Source organism: Onychomys torridus, chromosome 16 (assembly GCF_903995425.1).
Source record: "Onychomys torridus chromosome 16, mOncTor1.1, whole genome shotgun sequence".
Classification (NCBI taxonomy): domain Eukaryota; kingdom Metazoa; phylum Chordata; class Mammalia; order Rodentia; family Cricetidae; genus Onychomys; species Onychomys torridus.
In genome coordinates, this window is record NC_050458.1 from 53,797,869 (window position 1) to 53,824,037 (window position 26,169).

The 26,169-nt window shown below is 44.1% G+C and overlaps 1 protein-coding gene and 1 pseudogene across 1 annotated transcript in view; both read left to right on the top strand.

Annotated features, from left to right (window-relative positions):
- Positions 1-3,265: 3,265 nt before the first annotated feature.
- Positions 3,266-26,169, top strand: part of Mov10l1 (Mov10 like RISC complex RNA helicase 1) — a 74,459-nt gene continuing 51,555 nt past the window's right edge. The window contains exons 1-9 of the mRNA XM_036207610.1: positions 3,266-3,362; positions 5,486-5,670; positions 8,784-8,946; positions 15,500-15,612; positions 16,371-16,555; positions 21,185-21,328; positions 21,929-22,152; positions 22,583-22,706; positions 24,906-25,100. Coding sequence (XP_036063503.1) covers positions 3,266-3,362; positions 5,486-5,670; positions 8,784-8,946; positions 15,500-15,612; positions 16,371-16,555; positions 21,185-21,328; positions 21,929-22,152; positions 22,583-22,706; positions 24,906-25,100 — 1,430 coding nt within the window. The remainder of the gene's footprint in view (positions 3,363-5,485; positions 5,671-8,783; positions 8,947-15,499; positions 15,613-16,370; positions 16,556-21,184; positions 21,329-21,928; positions 22,153-22,582; positions 22,707-24,905; positions 25,101-26,169) is intronic.
- LOC118597570 lies at positions 5,953-6,051 on the top strand (annotated as a pseudogene).

A 26,169-nucleotide genomic window follows, 5' to 3' on the forward strand; every position in this document is an offset into this window, starting at 1 on the left:
TTGGGCCTGGAACAGAAAACTACTCCAAGGTCACATCATACATCTTTTTAAGCCGTCTTTGTTTCCCATTACCACACGATGGAAATCTCCTTCGTCAGGCCACGTAAACCTTTATGTTCTTGATTTGGCAAGGCTGGCCCTTGAACTGCTGGGAATTCCACCACGGGTTCCCATGGTAGCCCCAAGGATTGGCAAGAATGGTCCCACTGCACCCTTTATTTCTGCTCACTAGGCAGAGAAAAGGGACACGAATGTACTTCATTTGCCTGGAGACACTGGCACCCTCGCAATTACAGCAACAATTTCTTTGTGTGCGTTTCGCATTTTGAAAAGGCTCAGTCCAGAGTACTTGGAAAAAACAGGCCCTTGAACAGCAGAACCACATGCAGTCTGGGCTCAGTCACTGGTTTCTAATCAGGGATGTTCAGTTATCTTAGCTTTTCAACCAAACACGAAGGATTAGAAACAGTTTACCCAGGGCTGGAGACATGGCTCAAAGGTGAAAAGCACTGACTGCTCTTGCAGAGGATCTTGGGTTCAATTCCCAGCATCCACATGGTAGTTTACAACTCCAACACCTACCTGGTGTCTTACAACTGTTTATAACTCTAGTTCCAGGGAATCCAACACCCTCTTCTGGCCTGTGTAGGCTTTAGACATACACACATTGTACGTATATATGCAAGCAAGACACTCATACACATAAAAATAAATTAAAACAAGAAACAATTCTCCCAAACTGCTCCCTGAGACATCTGGAACTTCTTTCAAATGGGTTGAGAAACCTCCCAAGTTTACTGAGTTTTAAAATCAGTAGAGTTCATGGGAATTGGTCCAACTGGTTTGAACTCTTCTGTGTTTTCTTTTGGGGAAAAACGGTGAGCAAATTTCACCACTTGAGTGACTTTCAAAAGTGTTTTCTACTAAGAACTGCAAACAAGCTGCTTTGAATCAGAGAGGGTGAACAATCCTTGAGCTCTCTCTCCTCCCAACTCACAGCGACTTGGAAGTATGTCTTCATCGCTACTGTCGTACCAGTTTCTGGAGCAAGTCCTGTTTCCAGTGCAATCCTCAAACAACTGATCTCCAGGCCCCGGTTCTCCTGTGTCATATGGCAACACAGTTGACTTTCTCCCTGTGAGAATGAATAGACTCCGGGCGACAGTGGGTAGAACTAAAGGCACATGGTAGGCAGAAAAGCCAGAGGTCTGGGAGGGGTCAAGGCCCTGAAGCAGGCAGCATCATGGCTGGAGGGGGGCAAGTCGAGGATTCTGGGAAAAAGAATGCAGAGGCCATCCAGGCACAAGACATCTGTGGACATGGGAGCCACTTGACTTTAACCTGAGGTGGACTTGGGCAAGGTGACATCTGATGCTGGATGGAGAATGGCTGGGGGATGGCGAGGAGGTGTGACCCAAAATAATGAAAGGGGATCAAATTCCAGAGAGACACGGAAGAGCCAATCCACCCCATTCGCTATCAGTACGGTGACCTACAGGTCTTGGAGCAACATCGTATTTTCTTTTAGATATGATGTATAGATAGATACAATGTCCTCAGGGCGTCTTCCTTGAAGAGATTAATCTGGGGCAGCCACTCAGGCTGGTATCGTCCACAGATAGTCCTGAAGGATTTCCTACCATATACCATGATAGGAAGCCTGACTGTGTGTGTGTGGGGGGGGGGGGAGGATTCAGCCCTAATCTCTGAAGATGACTCTGACCCTATAAATTCTCAGGTCCTTTTTCATTTTCCCATGTATTTCCAGCAACACACCCAAGAGGAAGCCTTTATGATGGGCCCCTAAATGTTTAAGGAATGAATTGCTCTCTCCCATCTCTCAAGAAGGGTGTAAATAAAACTGACAGATTTGATGTATTAAAAATTAAAAAAAAAATCTAATCTAGAACTAAATCAGACCCCCAACTAATACAACAGAAGACATCTTGTTTAAGGCACCCAGGATACTAATACAGTGGGGAAACTCTTGATAAGGTTTGCCTTTTGTTTAGAGACAGGGTCTCACTATGTAGCCCTGATAGGCCTAGAACTAACTATGTAAACCAGATTGGCCTGGGATTCACAGAAATCTGCCTGCCTCTTCCTCCCAAGTACTGGGATTAAAGGTGTGGGACACCATACCCTGATACATTTTAAAAACAGAAGTCACCCAGATTTGACTATCTAGGACCAAGTTAAATTAGATCAGTAGCAGAAACTCTCTAAATAGTCATATATTGACAACATGCCTGGAAGAAAACAAAAAAACAAGCAACAGCAAAATAAAAACTCCTATTTGGGTCAAGAAAACCACAAGGAAAAAAGTGAAATTGCGACTCATTTTTTTTTTTTAGGATGCTACTTAACCTAAATTTAAACAGAAATCTGTAATTTAAAAATACTTTCTTAAAAACAACAAAACAAAACCACTTCACAGACTGGGGATGTAGCTCAGTTGAAGGGATATTTGCCAAGCATCCAGGCTGCAGATCCCTAGCACAACATAAAACAGTGTGGTGGCACAGGCCTGTAAATTCTGGACTTGGGAGATCGAGGCAGGAGAATCAGGAATTCAGAGCATCCTTAGCTACATTGTGAGTTCATAGACAAGCTAGGTATATAACATCCTCTTCCTCCCACCCTGCGCCCAAAAAAGAAGTAAAACTCTTAGGAAAATTGGATTAGAAGGGGGCATCCCGGACCTGATGGAGAATTTCTACATAACCACGCGTAAGGTCACACTTGGTGGTGAAATTCTCCTTTTTTTCTTTTTTTTCTGGTTTTTGGTTTTTCAAGACAAAGTTTCTCTGTGTAACAGTCCTAGCTGTCTGGAACTTGCTTTGTAGACCAGGCTGGCCTCGAACTCACAGAGATCCACCTGCCTCTGCCTCCCGAGGGCTGGGATTCAAGACATGCGCCACCAACGCCTGGCCTCGTTTTTACTGCAGTGGATTGAGCAGAACCGCCCATCCGGCATGAAGTCCCGCCCCCTCGTCAGGACACTGCGCATGTCAGGCCGCCGCTGGTCACCTCCACGAGGCAATTTGGGCTCCTTCACGTGCTAACCGCCAAACTCTCGTGGCTAACGGCCATGGGTCACGGCCGACGCAAGGATCCTATTGGCTGAGTCCTGTGATGCGCAGGCGCAGGCGCAGACACAACAACCCTATTGGCTGAGTTCTACGGCGGCGCGTGCGTAGTGGCCAATGGGAGGGGGCCGTGGCGTGCAAGCTCCTAGGGCAGAGGTGGAAGCTGAGTGGCTGCCATGCTGCGCCTCGCGGCCAAGCTGGTGTCCTTCTTCTGGAGGAGGGAGGACATCCCCGAGGAGGAGGTCGGGACACCCAGGCAGGAGCTGTCGGAAGGTAAGGAAGGGCTCAAGGGGCACTCAGCAGGAAGCCCGTCGGCCGGCCTGCGAGGTGGGGCGGGCTGTGGTTCTTTTTACCGTGAGCGCCACCATCTTTCCGTGTGGTTCGAGAACGGGACTTTAGAGGTGCAAGCTTGGCGCTCGCTTCTTGGTTTGTTTGGTTGGTTTTGGTTTTTTTTTGTGGGGGGGGAAGCTTCTTGGTTGGTTTGGTTGGTTTTGGTTTTTTGGGACGGAGTTTCTCTGTGTAACAGCCCTGGCCGTTCTGGAACTCACACTGTAGACCACAGGCTGGCCTCGAACTCACAGAGAGATGCGCCTGCCTCAGCCTCCCGACTGCTGGATGAAAGGTGTGCGACATCAGGCCCTGCGGCCCTCACTTCTTTGACAAACCCAAACGAGTTCTCTTTCTTAGTCATCATTTTCTCGGAGAAGCTCTTTGCACGTGTGCCTTGTTACTCTTGGGTCGGTGGGTCGGTCAGTCGGTGCCATTGGCTTCCTGATTCTCCTTCACCTTCACTGTGCATGATTTTGTGCCACACAGAGTGTCCAGATGTCTCTGCACGTTTCTGCCCCCACTGACCTCTCAGAGGTCTGGAAACCTTAATCCCACCATCTCATGCTGTCTTTTCAAAAAGCGATGAAATCATTCCCCTTGGATCCTTACGATGCCCAGGCTTCTAATTGTTAGGTTACCCTCCCAGGTGCCCAGATACAAGCTTGCTGAAGATACTGTGCCTTTCTCTCTTGTTTTGTTTGGGAACTCGGGCTAGTGGCTCCCATTTGCTTTCTCCATCCTCTAAAAGAGTGAAATTTCCTATAAGAGAAGCTAGAAATAACATTTTAAAAGATGGGAGTTGTTGAGCACAGCATAATAAAGGCCTTCTGTATGTAGATATGCTAATGGGCAAAATGTGACTTGGGGAAATAATGTCATCCTTCCAAAGCTGTGGGTCGCCACCAGTTGGACGTTGCATATCAGATATTTACATTATGGTTCAGAACAGCAGCAAAATTACAGTTATGAAGTAGCAGTGAAAATAATTTTATGGTTGGGGGGGTCACCACAACTTGAGGGACTGTATTAAAGGGTCGCAGCGTTAGGAAGGGTGAGAACCGCTGTAAAGAATAGTGGCTTTCAGAAACAGCTTGTGCTGGAGTGTCACAGTGTACTGCCTCCACAAGTGTCATGTGATCTGGGTGCTGGAAATTTTACCAGTAAGAGGTCACAGAAAAGGTGTAGCGAGGACTCAAAGATGGTGGCTGTGGCTCCAGTTCGTGGTAAGTCACTGAATAGCCATGTTTCTGTACTTCCCTTGACATAGAATGTGCTTTCCTATGCCCTTAGTGTTGTGTTTGGAACCTTACTCTCTTAAAGCTGTAGCTATGGTGGTGATAAGATGGTAACAAATAGTACATGTCTAGAACTCCTCAGATGCCCATAATGATAATGTACAGGGCACCCTAGCCTGTGCCAGCCACTTAGAAGTCTGCATGTGGCATATAGATTCTGTTATTTAATCATCCAACAGGTATCATGTAGTGATAGCTACTGATGTCATTTTATAGGTGGTAACTGACATGTCTGATGGTAAAGGCCACGCTCAGGGTTATACATGGTACTGGGGTGAAGCCAGGCAAGCAAGTCTGGCTGTGGAGTCAAAGCTCTCCCCACCATGTTCACTGCCTGTGCCTCTCAGAACCTAGGATTCTGTTTCAAAACCACTCCCAAACATAACTCGAGCAGCTTCTCCAGTTCTCAGATCCAGCCATGAGTGCTCGTACTTTGCCTTTCTCCGTAGAGTTTAATTGTAGTAGCATTTGGCTTTTTTTAAAGTGTGTGTGTGTGTGTGTGTGTGTGTGTGTGTGTGTGTGAGAGAGAGAGAGAGAGAGAGAGAACTAGAGCGAGCGAGCGCACTCCCCATATGCATGTGGTACCTACAGAGGAAGGTATCAGATCCTCAGGGGGCTACAGATGGTTATGACTCCCACCCCCTGTGGGTTCTAGGAACTGAACTTGGGTCCTCTGGAAGAATAGCAAGCCCTCTATAAACTACTGAGCCATTCTCTCTGCCCTGGGATTACCTTTTGTTATTAATGTAACCTCTTTGCTTTTTGTCCCAGGTGATATCAGATTGAAAACTGTGCAGGGTGTTGTGACAAGATATTGCAGTGATTATGGCATGATTGATGATTTGATCTACTTTTCCAACGATGTTGTGACTAGCAAAGTGCTTCTGAATGTTGGACAGGAAGTTATTGCGGTTGTTGAAGAAAATAAAGTGTCAAATGGACTGAAAGCAATCAGGGTAAGTCTTAGTTTGCAAGGAATAGTCACTCTTGACCCTGAGTCACCACATTTGTTAGCCTCTCAGGCATGCCCTAGCCGAAGAGGACATGGGAAGTATGCCTATGAGGGAGAGCTTTTGTTATAGTGGTTTCTGTTTTAAAAAAGAAATGATGGTAATTGCAAATTGAGACATAGAAATTTATACTTCAGAAAGCAAAGTTTTCCTATAAATTTATGCTAGGACATATACTCTTTAATGGTTTTTAAAATTTTTTCTCTAGTGTTTTAAAAACATTGTTTAGTGCTCACTTTGGCAGCACATATACTAACGATACAGAGAAGATTAGCATGGCTGCTGTGCAAGGATGACATACAAATTCTTGACTGACCTGATCTACATAGTGAGTTCCAGGCCAGCCAAGGCTTCCTAGTGAGACCCTGTCTCAAAAACAGAGACAAAACAATAATAACAAATCATTAGCACAGATGATCAGTAGCTTTTATTTAGCAATTTCCTTTTTTTTTTTTGAGCTGAGGATCAAGCTAGGCAAGCGCTCTACCACTGAGCTACATCCCCAACCTGCAATTTCCTTTTTTATATAAGAATAATTCTTTGGTAGTATAAATTCTTGGAAGTAGGACTGATAGATTAAATGATCAAATTAATAACATTGTATCAGCTTGTTTACATGAATGTTAGGATCTGTACTCTGACCTCATGATAGCACTGCAGGAACTAAGCTCAACCACTAAGCTATTGCTCCAGCTCCCAAAATCGTTGTTTACTTTGTTACATAGTTTCAATTTGTGTAGTTACATGATTTAGTTTTTCAGTTTAATTTGTCTCCTTGACTGTTGATTCCTAAGTATTCTTTTTTTTTTTAATGGAATCTTCTTATATAGCCTAAGCTAGCTTTGAGTTCACAATCTTCTACCTTAGCCATCTAGATGCTAGAGTTAAGTATGTACTACCTTGTCCAGCTTCTTTTTGAAGCATAATTTCTTTTTTGTATTCTTTATTGCAAGAACATAGAAACAAACTGCGTGCCTGATACCTTGCTAAATTCAGTTATTAGCTTTAACCATTTGAGGACTTTTTGTTTGTTTGTTTGGTTTTTTCGAGACAGGGTTTCTCTGTAGCTTTGGAGCCTGTCCTGGACTAGCTCTGTAGACCAGGCTGGCCTCGAACTCACAGAGATCCACCTGCCTCTGCCTCCCGAGTGCTGGGATTACAGGCGTGCGCCACCACCGCCCGGCTTGAGGACTTTTTTAGAATATGAAATCTTTAGAAATTTGTACATATAGGATCCAACCATCTGTGAACAAAAATAATTTTGATAATTTTTTAATTTGGATGTCTTTAGTTTCCTTTTCTTACCTGTTTGTTTTGGTGAGGACTTTCAATACAGTGTTGAATAGAAGTGAGGCAAGTGGGTGCCCTTGCCTGTTTCCGGATTACAGAGGGAAGCTTCCACCTTGCCTGTTTCCAGATTACAGAGGGAAGCTTTTCATCTGTAGCATTGGGTTGACATTAACTGTATTTTTCACTTATAGTCTTCATTATTCTGGAACATTTTTCCTTTCCACTCAAAGTAGGAAATACATTATGAAAGATTGTTGGGTTTTTTTGTTTGGTTTGAGACAGAATCTAACACTGGCTGTCCTGGAACTTGGTATGTAGGCCAGGCTGGCCTCACACTCAAAAAGATCTGCCTGATTCTGCCTCCTGAATACTAAGATTAAAGGTGTGTGCCACTATGCCCAGACTGCAAAATTTTAATATAAAATTAGTGTGGCATTTGTTCATTGCATAGTGACAATTTTCATAAAGACATTCAAATTTTTGAGTGTTTTTTTAAAATGTGTATATATGGGTGTTTTGCCTGCAAGAATGTCTGTGCACCTCATGTGTGCAGTGCATGAAGAGGCCAGAAGAAGGCATCAGATTCCCTGTAACTGGAGTTATAGATGGTTATTAGTTGCTTTGTGGTACTGGGAATTGAACCTGGCTCCTCTGAAAAACCAGTCAGTGCTCTTTTGTTTGTTTGTTTGTTTTGTTTTGCTTTTTTTTTTTTTTCTGGAGCTGAGGACCGAACCCAGGGCCTTGCCCCTGCTAGGCAAGCGCTCTACCACTGAGCTAAATTCCCAACCCCCAGTCAGTGCTCTTAACTGCATTTTTATACAATATGCCATATGCTTTGGCCATATTACATTCCATCCATCCTTTCTTTCTTCCCTATCCCAGAAGGTTTGAATTTTATGAAATGATTTTTATGCATCAATGGAAACAGTCACATAATTTTTTTTCTTCATCCTATCAATGTGGTATATTAACTGAATTCTAAATGTTTATCCACTTCTCTCAGAGAAACCCCATTTGTTTGTGGTGTATATTCCTTATACTATGCCGTTATATGCAGTTTACTAATGTTTTCTTGAATATTTTTATAATTATTCAGAAGAGATTGCTATACAGCTCTGTCTCCAAAAGTATGTTAAATTCTGACTCCTGTGGTGGTTGGAATTACAGGCGAGGCTTTTAAGGAGTGATTGGGTAATGAGAGCTCATGAGTAGGATTTATGCCCTTATGAAGGACAAGACAGATCCTTAAAAATCCCTCTAGGAACTAGAGAGATGGCTCAGCAATTAAGAGTGCTTGTTGCTCCTGTAGGGGACCCTAATTTGGGTCCCAGCACCCAAATCAGCTGGCTTACAATGCTACTCCAGCTCTAGCCAATCAGTCTTCTGTCTTCCATGGGAAATTGCATGGGTGTATACACACACTCACACACACAAATTGGTTGGTTTTTTTGTTTGTTGTTTTTGAGATGGTATCACTATGTAGACTTGGTTGACCTTGGTTGAACACTCACTACATAGACCAGACTGGCATCTAATAGAAATCTCACCGGCCTCTGCGTCCTGAGTGCTGGATTTAAAGCCGTGCACTACCACATCCAGCTTAATCTTGGTGTTGTTTGTTTTAACTCTTTAAAAAAACCAAACCTTCAGGTGGCATTTCTGTGAATTAGGAAGCAAATCTTACCAGACACTGAACCTACCATACTGGGTCTTGAACTTTTTCTTATTCCCCTTACAGTGATGTAAAGAGTCACTCGTTTGTTTTGCAGGTGGAAGCTGTCTCTGATAAATGGGAAGATGACAACAAAAACTGTTGCAAAGGGTTGTCAGACTCCAGCCCCAGAGCGCTGATTGGCTGTGTGACTTCCCTGTCGGAAGGTGCTGGTTACATCAACCAGACCACGTATTTCTCTCTGGAAAGTGTGTGTGAAGGTAGATAGATGGATTTCTGTTTCTTATTTAAAATTAAGTTTTCTGTTTTTTAGTAATTTTTATGTGTTAAGTTTGAGTCCACTATACATGTATTATTTAAAGAGTCACGTTTGTAAGTGGCTGCCAGGTGTTAGAATGGCTGCCAGGTGTTAGCCTCACACAGGAGTTCTTGAATGCTGGGTGGACTTTGGATTGTGGTGGGGGGGGATGTCATGATTTGAACTCTTCTTTGTTTTGTATTTATCTGTCAAGCATATCCACTGATCACTAAGTTGCTAATAGAAGGATAGTGTGTTGATCTAAGAAATGTCCTTTTCTTTTTGTTTGTTGAGACCAGGTTTCACATTGTAGGCCGGGTTAGAGCTTGCAGTGACCTACCTTTCCTGTCTCAGTCTCCTGAGTGCTACAGATCTGAGCCATTATATCTGGCTTAAGAACAGTTCTTTCTAAGATACCTTGCATTCATTAAAGTAAGACTTGGATCACCTTGCATTTTTTTCATTTTCCATTTTTAATTACATTTGTTTACTTTGCCTACCATATTACACTGACTGTTAACCTGTGGTTCCCAAATGAAGTTGACAGGTAGCTATTGGGGATTTTGTTTTGTTAGAGGAACTCTAAGTTCTGGTAGAAGGTTGCCTGTGATTGTCCAGACTCCTCAGCCAGCCAACTGGAAGCCATTCCCAGTGAAGCTCTGATGGGAGATGTCTCCAGATAGAAAAGGTGGAAGGCGTTTCACACTGCAGTTATTGACTGTGTTGATGGATCTTTCTGGAATAAGCACTCCAACACAATGGCAGTTGGAAGAGAGATGTCACCAGTGGCCCAAAACCAGGATAACTCCTGAAAGGCCTCAGTGTCAGGTCCAGTTTATATTTTAATTTCATAGTCTAAAACCACAAGGTGGGGGTGTGGGGGCAAGCTATCATGATTTTACAGAAGTGTATGTGGCATTCAGCAGCTTATTAGGGGCAACAACTGATTATTTCAGCTATTTCACCAGGTCATTCTGTTCAGGTAACAAGTGAAGCCATGTTTAGAAATGGGCAACGCTTTAAGTAAAAAATTAAGTAAATCAGCATCTAATAATTGGTCCTTTCTACCTTATTCTACATCACTAGAGGTACAAAAGGTTTACCTGAGGACTAAAGAGGTTTATGGAGTTCCTGATACAGAAAAACTCAAGTGAGGTGAAGGTTCTTCTATGGGTGATAGTGTGCTCAGAGATGTGAAATTTTCTATTAATATGATTATAAAACCCAGTGACTATAGCAAAAGAACATTCTTGAAAGAAAATACAGTGTGAAAAACACTGCCAAATGACCCCTAGGTAAGATCCCAAAGCATGGGGTACAAATAGTGAATAGTAAACTAAGTGACTTTTCAGGAGTCTAGCATCAGATACAGCCCAGTGAAGTTCACCCTGGCTCAGATTCCTCCTTGTTAGTTAAAGCAATCACTTGAGTTGTTCTTATCTCTGATACCCCCAAAGTTCTCTGATGGTTAATTTTAAGGCCTGTACCCAAGGCTGGTCAGGTTGTTGAGAGGGTAAAGGTACTTATTATACAACCCTGGCAACCTGAGTGTGAGCATCTTCTATAGATGAAAGGAGGAGCTGACTAGAGTTGTCCTCTGCGCATGCACGCACACACAGTAATAAATTATTACGCTCGCTGTGGTAGCACTCACCTTTATTCTAGTAACTTGGGAAGCAGAGTCAGGGAGATCTTTGTGAGTTCAAAACCAGCATGCTCTACATAGTAAGTTCCAGAATATCTAGGACTACATAGAGAAACCCTGTCTCAAAAACCTATAATAATAACAATAACAATAATAATAGTAATAAAATTTTTAAAGTTAAACACTGCGCTTATGTATGCTCCCTCTCCTCCTACCCCTGCCTTCCAGAACCTACCCCAAAGTCAGAGATCTTTGCCCTACTAAGGCAGATAGTTTCCAAAGCTTTCCCATGTCTGCCTGCTCTTCGCTTTCCCAGCCTGATGATTTGGACCACACTTCCTGTTCCTGGTGCTTGAGGAAGGCATTAGCAGAGGGTGGGGAGGAGAGAGCTGGCAGTGCACATTGCCTGCTGCCCAAAATGGTGGAGCCATACTCTGAACCCATGACTTTTGTGGGGTCACACCTCAGCTGCAGCCGGGGCAGCCAGAGTTTGTCTGTGCTGTGAGAAGAGGTGTTAAAATTAAACTACTTTTGATCAGCGTTTTGATAGTTTAATCACCAATGCTGGGGATGCTGCTTTCCATAAATACACAGTACAAAATTATATTAAGGATCATTTTAGGTTGGGGTTTAGCTCAGTGGTAGAGCGCTTGCTAAGACCCTGGGTTCGATCCTTAGCTTAAAAAAAAAAAAGATCACTTTAGAAATGTGGCCCTAATTCCAAGACAAATTAACATTTTTTTCTTTCTTTTTTGTTTTGTTTTGAGAGAGAGTTTCTCTGTGTAGCTTTGGATCCTGTCCTGGAACTCACTCTGTAGACCAGGCTAGCCTGGAACTCACAGAGGTCTGCCTACCTCTGCTGGGATTAAAGGCATGTGTAACTGTGTGATCACAGTACTGGTGTGTGGGTTCACTCGGGTCAGAGGCATCTTAAGAATGAATCTAGCCTTTCATGGCTGCAGGGGGTCCAGCCTCAAAGGACGGAAGCCTTTCCTGTCACCTAGGGCATTTTTATTTTCTCTCTATTTACATTTTAGCCAGTTAATTTCTGTACCTTCAAAGCAATCTAAAAGAAGCTCCCAGAGACCAAATGCCAAGTACAAATTACTTGATTTATCAGGTACCATGGTCTTCCAGGTTCCCTGAACCAAGTTTTGCATAGGCCTTTGATCCTTGGGGGACTCTCTGATCCTTGACTCTCAAAGATTCACATAGGGCAAGAAGAGAAACAAAAGGTGTGGTTAAACCAAGGAAGGATTAGGGCTAGGTGCTGTTCTCTGGAACCAGGCCAGGAGCTCAGCAGGAATCACTACAGGCATGCACCACAGCTGGCTAACTTAACATTTTTTTGAGGCAGGATCTCACTATATAGCCTTGGCTGACCTGGAACTCACTATGTAGACCAGGCTGGCCTTGAACTCATAAAGATCTGCCTTCTTCTGCCTCCCAAATGGTAAGATTAAGGTATATACCACCATGCCTGGGCCATTTGACACTTATTTATGAAGCTCAAGCTAGCAACTCACATAGCAGTTTTTAAGGTCATACATTCTAACTGGGATGGCTAGTGCCTACTGTCAAGTTGGCTGAACTTAAAGTCATCTAAGGCACACCACTGGGCAGAGAGGAAAACACACTCTGAATGTGGGCAGCTCTGTTGTGTAGGCTGGGATCCCGGGCTGAATAGACAGGGAAGAAGGACCAGCATTCTCTTCTCTGTGCTTTCTCAGAGTGGACGTGGTGTGAGCAGCACCTCACATTCTAGCCACCACCACTAGGGTTGCTCTCAATGCCATCCCTTCTTCCTTCAAACTGTGGCCCAAAAAACTTTCCTTGTAAGTTGGTTTTCTTAAGTATTTTGTCACAGCAATAAGGTAAATAACTAATACAGAAAATCATACTGAGAAGCAAGACTATTGCTTTGAGAAACTTGACCATGAGGTTCATAGGCCTTTGGAAGTTGTTTGCAAGAGAAGAATGAAGAATTTGGAGCTTTAGGCTAGAGAAGCCTGAGAATGCTATACAGAGTTTAATGGACCATTCTGGTAGGAATATGGAAGACTGCAGTGGAACATGAAGTCTCAGCTCATGAGATTTCAGAAAGGACTGAGGATTGTACTGGGGAATTTTACTACAAGCTATCTGTGTTACGTTCCAGCAGATTCGGCTGCTTCCTGCCCATATCCTCAAAACTTGAGAAAGACTAAATTCAAACGCAGTGGACTAAGTTGTTTGGTGGAGAACATTTCAAGATAGTATAGTATTCAGCTATGGCATGGTTACTGTTTACTGCTCTTAGATTTATAGTGAGGTTGAGCAGAAGAATCAGTGTGAGTGTGGTTGAAGTTGCAGATGAGGTGAGTGCCAAGAAAGCAGCTGAACTCGTAAAAAATACTAGCAGCTTTAAAACTCACCCTTGTCACTGGGACACTAGAAAGGTCCTGACCGCAAGAGTTCACGTAACATAGGTATAAAGGGGAGAACGGAACTGAATGCCACACAGGTTCTGTGCTTCCCAGCGTTTGCCTGGGGTGGAAAGGATCCAAACTGCATCTTAAACTGGAAACAGAACTCGACGATGCTGTCCTTACAGTACTGTTTTTCCAGGCATGCAAAATGCAAGCATGGACTGTTACTGAGGCTTGCACCAAAGTTCCAGAAACCCCTTGAGGCCAGTGTGTGGCAGGTTTGGATTTCCTGGAAGAAGGCCCTGAGAAATGTCGTGAATTGGCGAGAGTGAAGACTAAATCCATGACGGAGACCCCAATATGTCCAACAAGGAAAGCTTCAGGCATAGAATAGAGCTGGTCCAAGCTCTATAGGTAGCAGAACTAAAGGGCAGGATACCAAGGCTGGAGCCCCAAATTAGTCCATTGTAAAGCCCCAGGGTTAGACATAGAATTTGGGGAGTTAACATTTGCCTTAATGGGTTTCAATCTCACTTTGGTTCAATCTTTCTTTGCTATGCCTCCGTTTCTGTCTTTGAAATAGGATGTATACTGTGCCCATTGTATATTAGAAGTATGTAACTTGATTTTTGTTTGTTGTTGTTACAGAGGCTCACATTTACAAGTTTGCCTGAATGTTAGTGGATTCTCTGGTTGGTTTTGAAGAGTTTTGACACTGTAAGACTTTAGGGGCTTTTGACATTAGAATGGGTGTATTTTGCATTATGAGATACTGTGTGCCTTTGAGGGTCAGAAGTGGAATGTTACGATTTTGGGTGTCAAGTTGACAACAGGTGTACTTGTAGTGGTTAATATTCACTGTCAACTTGACTGGATTTAGAATCACACAGGAAATACCTCTGGGCATGAAAGTGTCTGGAGCGATCTCACTGAGGAGGGAAGACCCACCTTCCATGTGGACAGCATCACTCTGTGGACTGGGCCCACCAGTCTTCATCTTCTCTGACCCTGAGTGGGTGCAGTGTGACAGCTGCCTCATGGTCTTGCCACTGTTAGGTCTGTTCTCCCACCACACCCTCTTTGTCTTTGTGGACTGTGCTCTCAAACTGAGTGACATTGAACCTCCTTCCTTAAGTTGCTCTTGTCAGGCAGCTTGTTATCTTAACAAGAAAAGTGCTACACTTGGGGGAGGGGCTAACCCCCCCCCCCCACATTTCCCCAGAGTGCCCTTGAGTGGGAGCAGCAGGAAGTATTAGACAGAAGGATTTAGAGTGTGGAGATAAACAGATAGAAAATACAGGATAGCGTGAGGGCCTGGAACCTTTCCAACGGGCCCTGACTGTCTCTGCCCCAGGGTATTTATAGAAACACCAAGGGGTAGAGCAAAAGACCAGCAAGTGCAGACCATCTCAGACACCTGCACTCAGGCCCGTGGTCCAGTAATCCTCTCTATGCAGACCTGCTGGGTAAAAAGCCACTAGGGAACCTGAAAACGGGCTCCTACACTACACTAACACAATACAATTAAAAACAGACTAATTTGGTTGTGCATGACTGTGTGTGCACACGTGTGCATGAGTACAAGTGCACATGCTCTCGAGTATGATGTATGATGCATTGGAGGTCATGAGGCCTTCCTCAGTTGCTGTTCACTTTTTTGAGGTAATTCAGCCTAAACTCACCATTTGGCTAGAATGGCTGGCCAGTGAGTTGCAGGGATCTGATTGTCTCCACTCCTCCAACACTGCAATTACACCTAGATTTTATGTGATTCTGAGATTTTTAACTCAAGTCATCATGCGTGTGCAGTCTTCCCAGCCAAGGTTCTTTGGGGTTTTATTCTGGATTTTTTTTTTTTAATTGTTGTTTTGTTTTGTCTTTTGAGACAGGGTCTCATGTGTAGCCCTGGCTGGCCTTGAACTCACAGAGCTATACCTGCCTCTGCCTTCTGAGTGCTGGGACTTAAGGTGTGTACCACCACACCTGGTTAAAAATATTTTAATAGGACAAAATATAGAGAGTAGATTTCATAGGGTGGGGGTCTGAGATGACAGGCTTGACTTGAGAGTGACCACACTAGGTTCTCTGCTCTCTTAGAGCACAGGGGTCCCGTGTCAGATATTTATGTGATGATTCATAGCAGTAGCAAGATTGCAGTAGGAAGTAGCAATGAGATAATTCTATGGTTGGGACCACCACAGCATGAGGAACTGTGTTAAAGGGTCGCAGCATTAGGAAGGCTGAGAACCACTGCATTAGAGGCTGGAGGATGGTTGATACTCAAAACTCTGCTCCGTTTAACTAATGTGAGAACATGCATTGCTTCAGAGTTAGGTGGATACATGAATTGGATCATGACAAAGAAATGAGGAAAGATAGACCAGATATTATTTCAATGTGTCATGACCTCAGAGTGCACTGCACATTTGAATGTTATTGAAGTTTTCTCTTTGGCTGTTCAGGTTTCCACCCATGCAAGGGAGACTGGGTAGAGGCTGAGTACTGGATCAGGCCAGGGACATGGAGCAGCGAGGCAATCTCAGTGAAGCCACTGCGGTACAAGCGTGTGGACAAGGTAATGTGCTAACGAGTGAGTGGTTCCTGAGTTTCTGCTACAGCTGCCCAGGGATTCTCCTTGATGATTCTTGTAGATAAAACTCAGTCCTAGTCTGTGTTTCGTTAAGGAAGTAGAAGTGGGGCTGGAGTGATGGCCCAGTGGTTAAGAGCACTGGCTGTTCTTCCAGAGGGCCTAGGCTTGATGCCTAGTACCTACATGATGGCTCACAACTGTCTGTGAACTCTAGTTCCACAGGATCCAATGCATGCCCTCTTTTAATGTCCCGAGGGCCCTGCATACACACGGTGCAAAGACATTCAGGCAAAGCACCTTGTACACAGAAAGTAAATATTTTCTAAAAGGGAAGTAGAGGCAGCAGCATGCTTGTGTACTTAAAGTCTGACTTAGAGCCTGCACCTGGGTGTGTTATAGGTGTTCTAGGATAAAGCATATACATGAGGGATTGTGGGTTTTGAGCTTCCTTGTCAGCTGGTGATTTAGGGAATGACATTGGTTGTGGAAACATTGAACTTGCACTGCGGTGAGGTGGATGCATGAACTGGACCATGACAGAGCAGCTGGGGAAGGAAGTCCGCTACCACCACATACCTCTTTGTTAGCCTGAAAGCTCCCAGGCTCTTGTGCATCTGTGTTGTTCTGGACTTTTACTGGCTTCGCAAGGCCAGACTGGGTTAGTCTGAGTCAGAGAAGCCAGGGTTGAGAACTGTCCCTCGTCCATATACACTTTGAAGCAATATTCAGCACTGCACTTACAGGTTTGCATTTCCAGCCTGTGTGGGAGGAATGGGGTGATAGAGGACAGCATCTTCTTCAGCCTGGATTCCCTGAAGCTGCCGGAAGGGTACACACCAAGGAGACACGACATTGTCAATGCTGTGGTGGTGGAGAGCAGCCAGTCATGCTACATCTGGAGAGCACTGTGCATGACCCCCGTGAAGAGGTGGTACCCAAACCATTCTTTGGAAATAAAAAGGCCAATTTTAAGTATATTTATAAGAGTTGTAGTCAAGTACTGCCTAACATTTCAGTCATTCATGATTGTTTACATGATGCTTTTCCCATAAGGCCATACAACCAGGCTAACAAGATGGCTGGGGTGGAGGGGACTTAGCTCAGTGGTAGAGTGCTTGCCTAGCAAGCACAAGGCCCAGGTTCGGTCCTCAGCTCCAAAAAAAAAAAGAACTCACATATCCAGAATGTCATCACGCATAATCTTTCTGGAAAGAAAAAAAAAAAGATGGCTCAGCAGTTAAAAGTACTTGTTGCCAAGGCTAACAGCCTGAGTTCAATCCCTAGGAGAGAACTGACTCCACAAGTTGTCCTCTGACTTCCATGTGATCCATGGCATTGCGCGCGCGCACACACACACACACACACACACACACACACACACACACGAGAGAGAGAGAGAGAGACAGACAGACAGACAGACAGAATAAGAGAAAGGTAGATTTAAAAGTTTTCTCAATGAATCATATAGTGACACTGTGCCTGCTTAGGTCTTTGCAAGTATAGTATGATATTGACATAAGCATGAAATCACCTAATAACCCATTTCTCAGAACATATTCCTGTTTTTAGCATGCATGACTGTACTTTATTAAGCCAGAATAGTTGACATTCCAGGCCCTGCATTTACTGCTGGTTAAGAAGAGTCTTCTGTCTTTGTGGTTGAGTGATAATAGAATTCCAGGGGTCTCTTTTTGTTTGCTTTTTAAACAGGGTCTCTTTATTATATATCTAGATGTCCTGGAATTCTCTATGTATATCAGGCTGGTCTTAAACTCACAGAGATCCACCTAGCTCTGCTTCCTTTTAGGTGTGTCCCACTATGCTCAGCCCCAGGAGTCCCTTAATCCTTATTCTTTTAGTAGTGATTGTCTTCATCTATTTTCTGTTGCTGATAACACATTACCATAGACTGGGTAAGGTACAAGAGAATGAGGTTTATTTGGGCTCACTGCGTGGGTCCACGATCAAAGGGCTGCATCTAATGATGGAGCTCCCCACATCCAGCCAGCCCCAGTGCTAAGGATTGATGCCAGGACCTTGTATGTGCTGGAAAAATGCTCTACCCACTGAGCTATACCCCCAGATCCAGAAATGGCCTTCTGGCCAGCAGAGTCCTGAGGTAGCATGAAGCATCACATGTTAATAGAACCCTAGTCAAATTGGTTTATATAGCAGACCCACTGGAGAGAACCCATTACTCCATTAAACATATGGGTTTAATCTATTCATGAGGACAGAGCCCTACTCAGCCCTCAGAAGTGCTGTCTGGTCCCACCTCTTTGTTTCTTTGTTTTGTTTGGGGAGGGGTATCATCCTACCTCTTCATAGTAGAGATTAAATTTCATGAGTTTTGTAAAGGACAAATCATATTCAAATCATAGTAGTGGTTGTCATTTTATAATTTTATTTATTCTTTATTTTCTTTGACAGGGTCTCATCTTAAGGCAGCCTCAAACTTACTATGTAGATGAGGATGGCCTTGAACGATACTCTTGCCTCTATCTCCTAAAACCTGGAATTGAGAGGCATATGCAATCATACTGTTTGTGCAGTTCTAGGGATTGAATCCAGAGCTTTGTGCATACTAAGTAAGCACTCTACCCACTGATCTACATCTCTAGCCCAACTTTTTTTTTTTTTTTTTTTGGTTTTGGTTTTGGTTTTTCGAGACAGGGTTTCTCCATGTACCTTTGTGTCTTTCCTGGAACTCACTTTGTAGACCAGGCTGGCCTCGAACTCACAGAGATCTGCCTGCCTCTGCCTCTCGAGTGTTGGCATTAAAGGTGTGCGCCACCACTGCCCAGCCTCTATCCCAACTTTTATACAAAGTTCATTGTTGTTGACTTTGTTTTAGACAGTGTCTCACTATATGGCCCTGGTTGGCCTGTAACTTCCTGTATAGACCAAGCTGGCCTTGAACTCAAAAAGATCTGCCTGCCTTTGCCTCTCAACTTCTGGAACTAAAGGTGTGCACCAGCATGTCTAACATCATTTTTTTGTTTTGTGTCTGTTGTCCTTTCATTATTAAATATATATATATTAAGGGTTAGAGAGTTGGCTCAGTAATTAAGAGTACTTGTTTTTGCAGAGGACTCAAAACCCTATGGCAGATCACAACTATCTGTAACTCTAGTCCCAGGGAATCTGGTATCTTTCTCTGACCTCCCTGAGCACCTGGCACACATGTAATACACATATAATCACACATGCAAAACACTCATACACCTAGATGTAGTCAGAAGTTTTCCTGTGTCCTGCCATTCCCAAAGCCACTCAGACAAGTAAACACACAAAGGCTTATATTACTTACAAACTGTATAACCTAATGGTTCAGGCTCCTCGCTAGCTAGCTCCTATAATTCCATTTCTATTAATCTGTAAGTTGCCATGTGGCCATGGCTTACCAGTATTTTCACATCTTGCTTTTCCTGGCAGCAGCTGGCGTCTTTTCTCACTCTTCCTCTTCCTGTCTATCTGCTTGAATTTCCTGCCTGCCTCTAAGCTGCCTTGCCTTAGACCAGTACAGCTTTATTTATCAGTCAGAGCAACACGTATTCACAGCATTCAAAAAGACATCCCACAGCGCATAGAAAATAAAAAAATTACATGTGTGTGTGTACATATATATAATGTAGTAGGTTCTTTTGTTGTTATTATTACCTTTTTTTGTTTGTTTTTGAGACAGGGTTTCTCTGTGTAGTTTTGGTGCCTGTCCTGGATCTCGCTCTGTAGACCAGGCTGGCCTCGAACTCAACAGAAATCTACCTGCCTCTGCTTCCCAATGCTGGGATTAAAGATGCGCACCACCATTGCCTGATGTAGTAGGTTCTTACAGTGACTGGATATCCTGTGTGTGTGTGTGTGTGTGTGTGTGTGTGTGTGTGTGTGTGTGTGTGTGTGCGCGCGCGCGTTTTATTTGCAGTAGTGTGTTCCTCACTTCTGCTTTGTATGTGGCAGCTGTACCTCTGCCTCCTGGGCTTCCTTGTCTTCTGGTGCCCTTAGCAATCACCACTCGTAGGCTCCTGAGTTGTCTTTCATTGTTTTACCCACTGTCTCGTCTCCTCAGTAAAATACCAGTTCTCAGTAGGAAAGTGCTCTTTCTCCTCTCTGCTCCACATAAGCCGATGGGCAGCAGTTGTCTGGTGGAGGGTGGTGGACTGAAGCCACATCTTCTTCCTGCTGGAAGATACTTTTGTTTGTCTACTTATTCACGGGACCCTGCTTACCTTCTGGAAGCAGCAGCAAAACATGGCTCTCACTTCTGTCAGCATATTCATCTGTAGAGCCCTGGAGTACAGAATAAGGCAGTCTGGTTTACTGACTGGGAGCCCACCTTTGTGTCTTGCTGGGCCTCAGCTGTGTGTCTGACTCAGTCTCCATACTCTGATATTCTTCTCCATGGGGTTGGGGACAATGCCCATGTATGACCAGTGGGTCTCACTGAGTCCATGGATATCATAGCCACTTGAAGGACATATCTCCTTCACTCCATATGTTGCCCTGATTCTTCTCCTAAGGCCATACATTTTGTTGTTGTCATTGTGTTACGTTTTGTTTTGTAGTAAGGGCTTGTTATGTCACCCAGGCTGGCCTGTAGCTAGCAGTCCTTCTGTCTTAGCTCCCTGAGTACTACAATTCATGCTGAACCACATGTCCAGCCACCATGAATTCTTGAAGTTGTTTCTGCTCCATGGCATGCCCAATCTATCTTGATTATGGAGTGGAAGCTGCTGGGGCTAAGGAGCCAGGGCATAATGCCCATTCCCATGCTTGGATCACAAAGCATGTGGACATAAAGAAGCAAAGGACTCCTTTTTTGAGAGAAAGACGCAGTTTCTTATTTTCTGAAGAACAGAACTTCCCATTGAATTGTTCTCACATACAGTCAGACGCTGTTTAATAATGGATATATGTTCTGAGAAATGTATTACTTGGTCAGGCAGCGTAGTGATTGTGCATATGTCAATTATATAAGCCTGTTGCTATAGGCTACATGTTATGCTACCCTGTCAAATACTGCAGGCTGTTGTAACATAGTGCTAGTTGTACATCTAGACAAATGCAAGTGTAGAAAAGAATGAAACATTTAAGCAGTGGGAATTTTTCATCTCCATCTTAATCTTACAAGACCAGTGTTAAGTATGCAGTCCACTGTAAAGGAAATCTAGTCATATAGCCTTTAACTATACTTAAAAGCAAAGAAAATAATACTCCAAATACAAGTTTGGGAAATCTCTGAATGCAAGTCCCTGTGTGTGCCTCCCCCTCTCCTCCCAATGTCCATCCTTTGTAGTCTTGGAGGCAATGGAGAGCAGGACCTCTCCTCTGTGGGAGTAGGTCAGATGCCACCTGTTTCACTCCTTGCCTTTAGCCTTTGGGGGATTTGTGATGCTCTTTTGTGAGGTGACTTGAGAAATTGTGGGACTTGTTGAATACCTGGCTGGCCTCTGTGTCATGTTATCAGGCAGTTGGTCTCCAGGGAGGTGGGAGGGAGGTGGGGAAGAGCCAGCAGTGCTGCAGAGAGGTCTCAGCACCTTGATACTGGTGTTTTCTTCAGAGATGCTTCCACTCTTGGTGAGGCCCCCCAGGAGCCCTATGGAGCCCTCTTACTGAAAAACAAAGGTGGTATTGAAGTTACAAGAATGACCAGTTTTGGAACATTGAAGGAAGGAGAAAGCAAGGCAATGGTGATCTGGATAGAGTAAGTATGCCCTGGAGTTTTAGGTAAAGGGGCCATACAAGTTGCTTTTAAACTCTGACTTTAAGATATTCTGTAGAAACAACTGTATGGTGCCTGTTTATTTTTCCCTATAAACAGTCTCAGCCCTTGGGCTGGCAAGTTGCCTCACTGGGTAAAGGCCTTTGCTATGTAGACCTAGAAACCTAAATTCAGTCTCCCAAACCCAAATGAAGGAAGAAACAGAGAACTGATTCTCTGTGTTACTCTCCAACCTCTACAACCCTGAGATACGTGCCCACCCATGTATTAGAATGAATGAGTGATTAGGTGAATTAATGAATATTAAAATGAAATTTCACCTCAAGCCAGTGTGGTGACTCATGACTATAACACCAGCACTGGGGAGGCAGAGTCAGGAGAATTGCTGCAAGTTCAAGGCTGGTGTGCATAACAAGACTATATTACCCTTCCACAAATTTTACTCTAAGATGTCCTTCAGACTTAACATTGTAAAGGTGTATGTAGGCACCTTTACTGTGTTGAATTGTGTGGGTTTAGCTGACGGTGATGTCTGAGCTCTGGAGACCTGACACAGTCCATGGTCTTTTTTCTTTTTTCCAGGAATAAAGGAAAGATTTCTCAGGACCTCATCAGTTGCAGACTGGCTGGCTGGGATAAAGCACAACAGTTTAGATTTGAGGCACAGGGCAGAGGCCAGGCCTGCTCAGGGGAGGCTGCTGTTTCTGTTCCTGAGGGTGAAAATGTTAATTCATCGAATCATCACAGAGAAAACAAAACTGATGAGATGCCAGAGAGCAGTCTGAACAACACAGAAATCTCTCCAGGTAGATGGTGCAGCTGCTGCTCCATAAGGTCCAGGAACTGAGCTGGATTTGTGGCCAGTGAGTTAGAGAGACTGCCCTAGGACCTGGCAACACTTGGTGCCTGAACTCTTTTTAATTTGGATACTTGTGCTCCTGCAGTCTTGGGGCTGGGAGAAGGACAGAAACAGCTTGACACAGACCAGCATGTGCTTTAGGATACAGGCAGTCCTCAGCCAGGAGACTGGCTGGTCCTGTAGGTACATCCTCCTCCCCTGCTTCCCTGTTCTGTTAGCCACCTGCAAAAGTTGGTGTGTGTGTGTGTGTGTGTGTGTGTGTGTGTGTGTGTGTGTGTGTGTGTGTGTATACATGTGTGTATACACATTGATTTCCAACATTGTTAGGAATAAGTTGCCTTCCCCCACTAATTGTTGGTTTAAATGTCATTTCCCAGATGACTGTGCCTGTGAAGAAGAAAGCAGAGAAAAAGGAAACACATCAAAGAAACAGGAGCCTGAGCCTGGGGGCCTCATTCCTCCAGGGGAGAAAACTTGCATTGTGGTTACATGTGATGCCAAGTATGTGCTTGGGGCTAGAAAGAGCTTCCTGTGGGGTACTGGTGCGTGTTTCTCCCATGGGTCATCTGTGATGCTTATATAATTTTTCCCCCTTTGAGATAGGGTTTCTCTGTGTAGCCTGTCCTGGAACTCACTCTGTAGACCAGGCTCTTAAACTCGGAGATCTGCCTGCCTCTGCCCCCCTAGTGCTGAGATTAAAGGCGTGTACCACTACTACCTGGATATGTTGTATATTTTTAAAGCATTCATTCCTGTCTCTGATGGAACCAAATTACAAAGACAAGTATAGGTCAGAAAATGTCCACCCAGAATAGGACCCACATTCCTCTTCAGCAGACAACCTGACTCCATCTTTACAAAGAAAGTAGTGTTCATGACCCATTTAGATGTGAGCGCCTTCCACTGCTTTTGAGCCCTTCTGGTGGTAGCCATCTTGAGCTCATTTTCATGGTGTCCTGGTGTCCCCAAGATCCCAGCCCATTTATACCCCTCTTCTCGCCCTCTGGGCATCTTGTCAAGACACTACAGTGAACAGAGGTGGAGGGAAAAGAGGGCACAGCCTAGACTGGAAGTCCTACCTCCATTCTGCCTCGCCATCTGGTTGGCCCTAAGCAGATAGCATTCCCCAGCCTTTCACTCAGCTCTCTTTTCCTGTTCTCTCTCCTCATGCCCCACTACCATGCTGGCTGCTCAAAAGCATGTAGTCACCAAGGTTGACATTTGGGTCCAGGCTTCCTTCCCATCGGCAGTCATTTAAATCTTTCTGATCTGATGATCTTGCTTTAAACCCATCAGATTATAGTCACCCATGTAAAATGAGACAGCTTGGCTGAGGTTTAGCCATGGCATAACAGGAGTAGTTAGGTTGAGAAAGCTATAGTTATAAGCAGAGGTTAGTGTGCACAGCATAGCCTTGTTAGAGTCTTAGTTGGAAATGAGCAATCAAGGAAGAATGGTGCCATTTTAGTCACATAGTTAGAAGTCTTGTTTGAATTTGGGAATACTGAAAATGTTTTCCCTGATAAATTTCAGAATTACAGAAAGTTCTGGTTTAAGCACCTGAATTTATATTGATGTATTAGTTACTTTACCTGTTGCTATAATAAAATACCTGGAAAAATCAACAACTTAGGAAATAAATGGTTCATTTTGGCTCACAGTTCTAAGTTATAATCTAGCAGGGTGTGGTAACACATGCCTTTGATCCCAGCACTCAGGAGTCAGAGACAGGCAGGCAGATCTCTGAGTTTCAGGCCAGCATGGTCTACAGAGTGAGTTCCAGGATAGCCAGAGCTACACAGAGAAACCCTGTCTCCAACAAAACAATAAAGTATGTCTCCATAGCGGCAGGAAGGAGCTTTCGGCAGCATCAGCCCGAATGCTCTCCTATTTGAAGACTTCTCTGCCTAACAAATAAGTCTACTATCTTTAAAATCAGTTTTACTCAAGTTCTCAGGATAGAGGCAGAATAAAGTCAGATTCTTAGCCATAATAGCATGCAAATGGCCTCTAGCCCACTTCCTGATGGAGGATCTTTGATCCACTTTGAAATCTCATCAACCAGGCCTCCATATTTTTCTCTGCATTTTTGTCTTCCATCCCACCTGAATGGCCCATGAAGTCCTGCTTCTAGCATGCTAGGGATTTTCTAGCCTTAAGTATCAAAATCTTCAACATTCCAGCCACAAAAATTTCTGAAGGCCTAGGAATCACACATTTATCACAGCATTGGCTCACTTCTCAGTACCAATTGTCTTCTTTCTATATTACCTACTTTTCCTGTTGCTATGATTAAAAATGCCCCAATGAAAGCAACTTAAGGGAAATGTGGTTTGTTTTGGTTCACAGTTCAGGGTTCCATCATGGCAGAAGAACATTGCATGCACCAGACAGAGAGCAATGAGGCCTGTGCTCAGCTTGCTTCTCCTTTTTATATGGTTCACAATCTCATCTTAGGAAATGGAGACACACACAGTCAGCAAGTTTTCCTACCTCAGTTCATCTAACCAAGAATAGTGTCTATAGGTATACCCAGAGGGCTATCTCCGTAGTGATTATAGACCTTAACCACATTGATAGTTGGGATTAACTGATACTTACAGCTTTACAACTTCCTTAAATACTGAAAGGGAAATCAGATTGAATCTGCCTCATTCATAACTAAGACTAAATTTCTTTTTCTCTCTTTTTTTTCCCAAGAAACCCTGGTCGTTGCAAGGAGCTTCTTCTGCTGTGTTTCTCCAACTTTCTTATTGGGCGACATCTTGAAGTGAATGTTGTGAGTGGTGAGGAGGCCTTAATAGCTGTGCGTGAGCCATTTTCTTGGAAAAAGCCTAAAAGTTCCCAAACATTAGTGTCTGCAAAGACTACAGTTGTTGTGACCACACAGAAAAGGTACTGTGCAATTCCTGTGTGGTTTTCTGTCTGTTAGCTTTACGTGTTATGGAAAGGCAGTGGTGTCAGCTGTCACCCTAGCTAAGGAGGTGACAAGGGCAAGGCCGGTGTTTGAGCCCCTTTCCGTGACTATTCTTGGGGCAGGATGCATTCCCATGAACTGATAAGGGCAGAGTCTGTGTCTGTTACCTCCAGTGTCCATGCAGACCAGGCCCCGTGCACCCCTCAACTCTGCTTTTCCTTGGCAGATCCTGAGGCCACTTTGAAACCAGGATGGTTTAGCTCTTGGCTCCTGCCATCCACTCCTGGGCAGGACTGGCTCTGATGCCCCTGCTGTACCATCAGCAGCGGATCTGTGCCATGCTGGCTGGTGTGGTTTTTAGAACAGTTCCCAGAATTGCTGTGTAGCTTGTATTGGGCCCAAGATTGCTTGGTCACTGGAAGCCTTTTGGAAGATGTGATACCATTCAGGAATGAAAACTGTGACTTGAGCATAGAAAGTTTGTGAACGACCTAGTTTCTGTCTGGGTTGGGTCCCAGGTCCGTTTGCTCTTGTCTGAAGTAAACAAAGCATAAAATTTCCAAGAAACACATTTCTTCTAAGTTTAATCCCCCCAAATGGGAGCTGCATGTGTGCGAATGTTAGATGGCTTTGTCCTGGTGCTGAAGACACTGCCACGCCACTGTCATCACTGAGGCTTGAGTCAGGTGCTGCCCACGGCCCATCAGGGCAAGACTGTGACTTCTCTAATACGGGAAATTCTGGATTTCAGATCATGTTAGCCCAGTGACAGTCTAAGACAAAGGATGATGGACTTCTACCAAATTGTAGACTGAAAGGAGAGTGTGTTAGCAGACAGTATTATGGAATTGCTGAACTTGTCTGCAGCTGTGGACACCATGCTTCTCTAGACCATTGTTTGATCCACAGCACTGCGACCAAGAAGCTGTGTGGCCTTGGGAAAGTTTCTTGACCTCTCTGTGCCTTAACTTCATTTGTAAGTGATAGTCTCTCCCTCATGTGGTTTGAGGAGTAAATGGTATAGAGCACATGAAATGCACAGTTTCC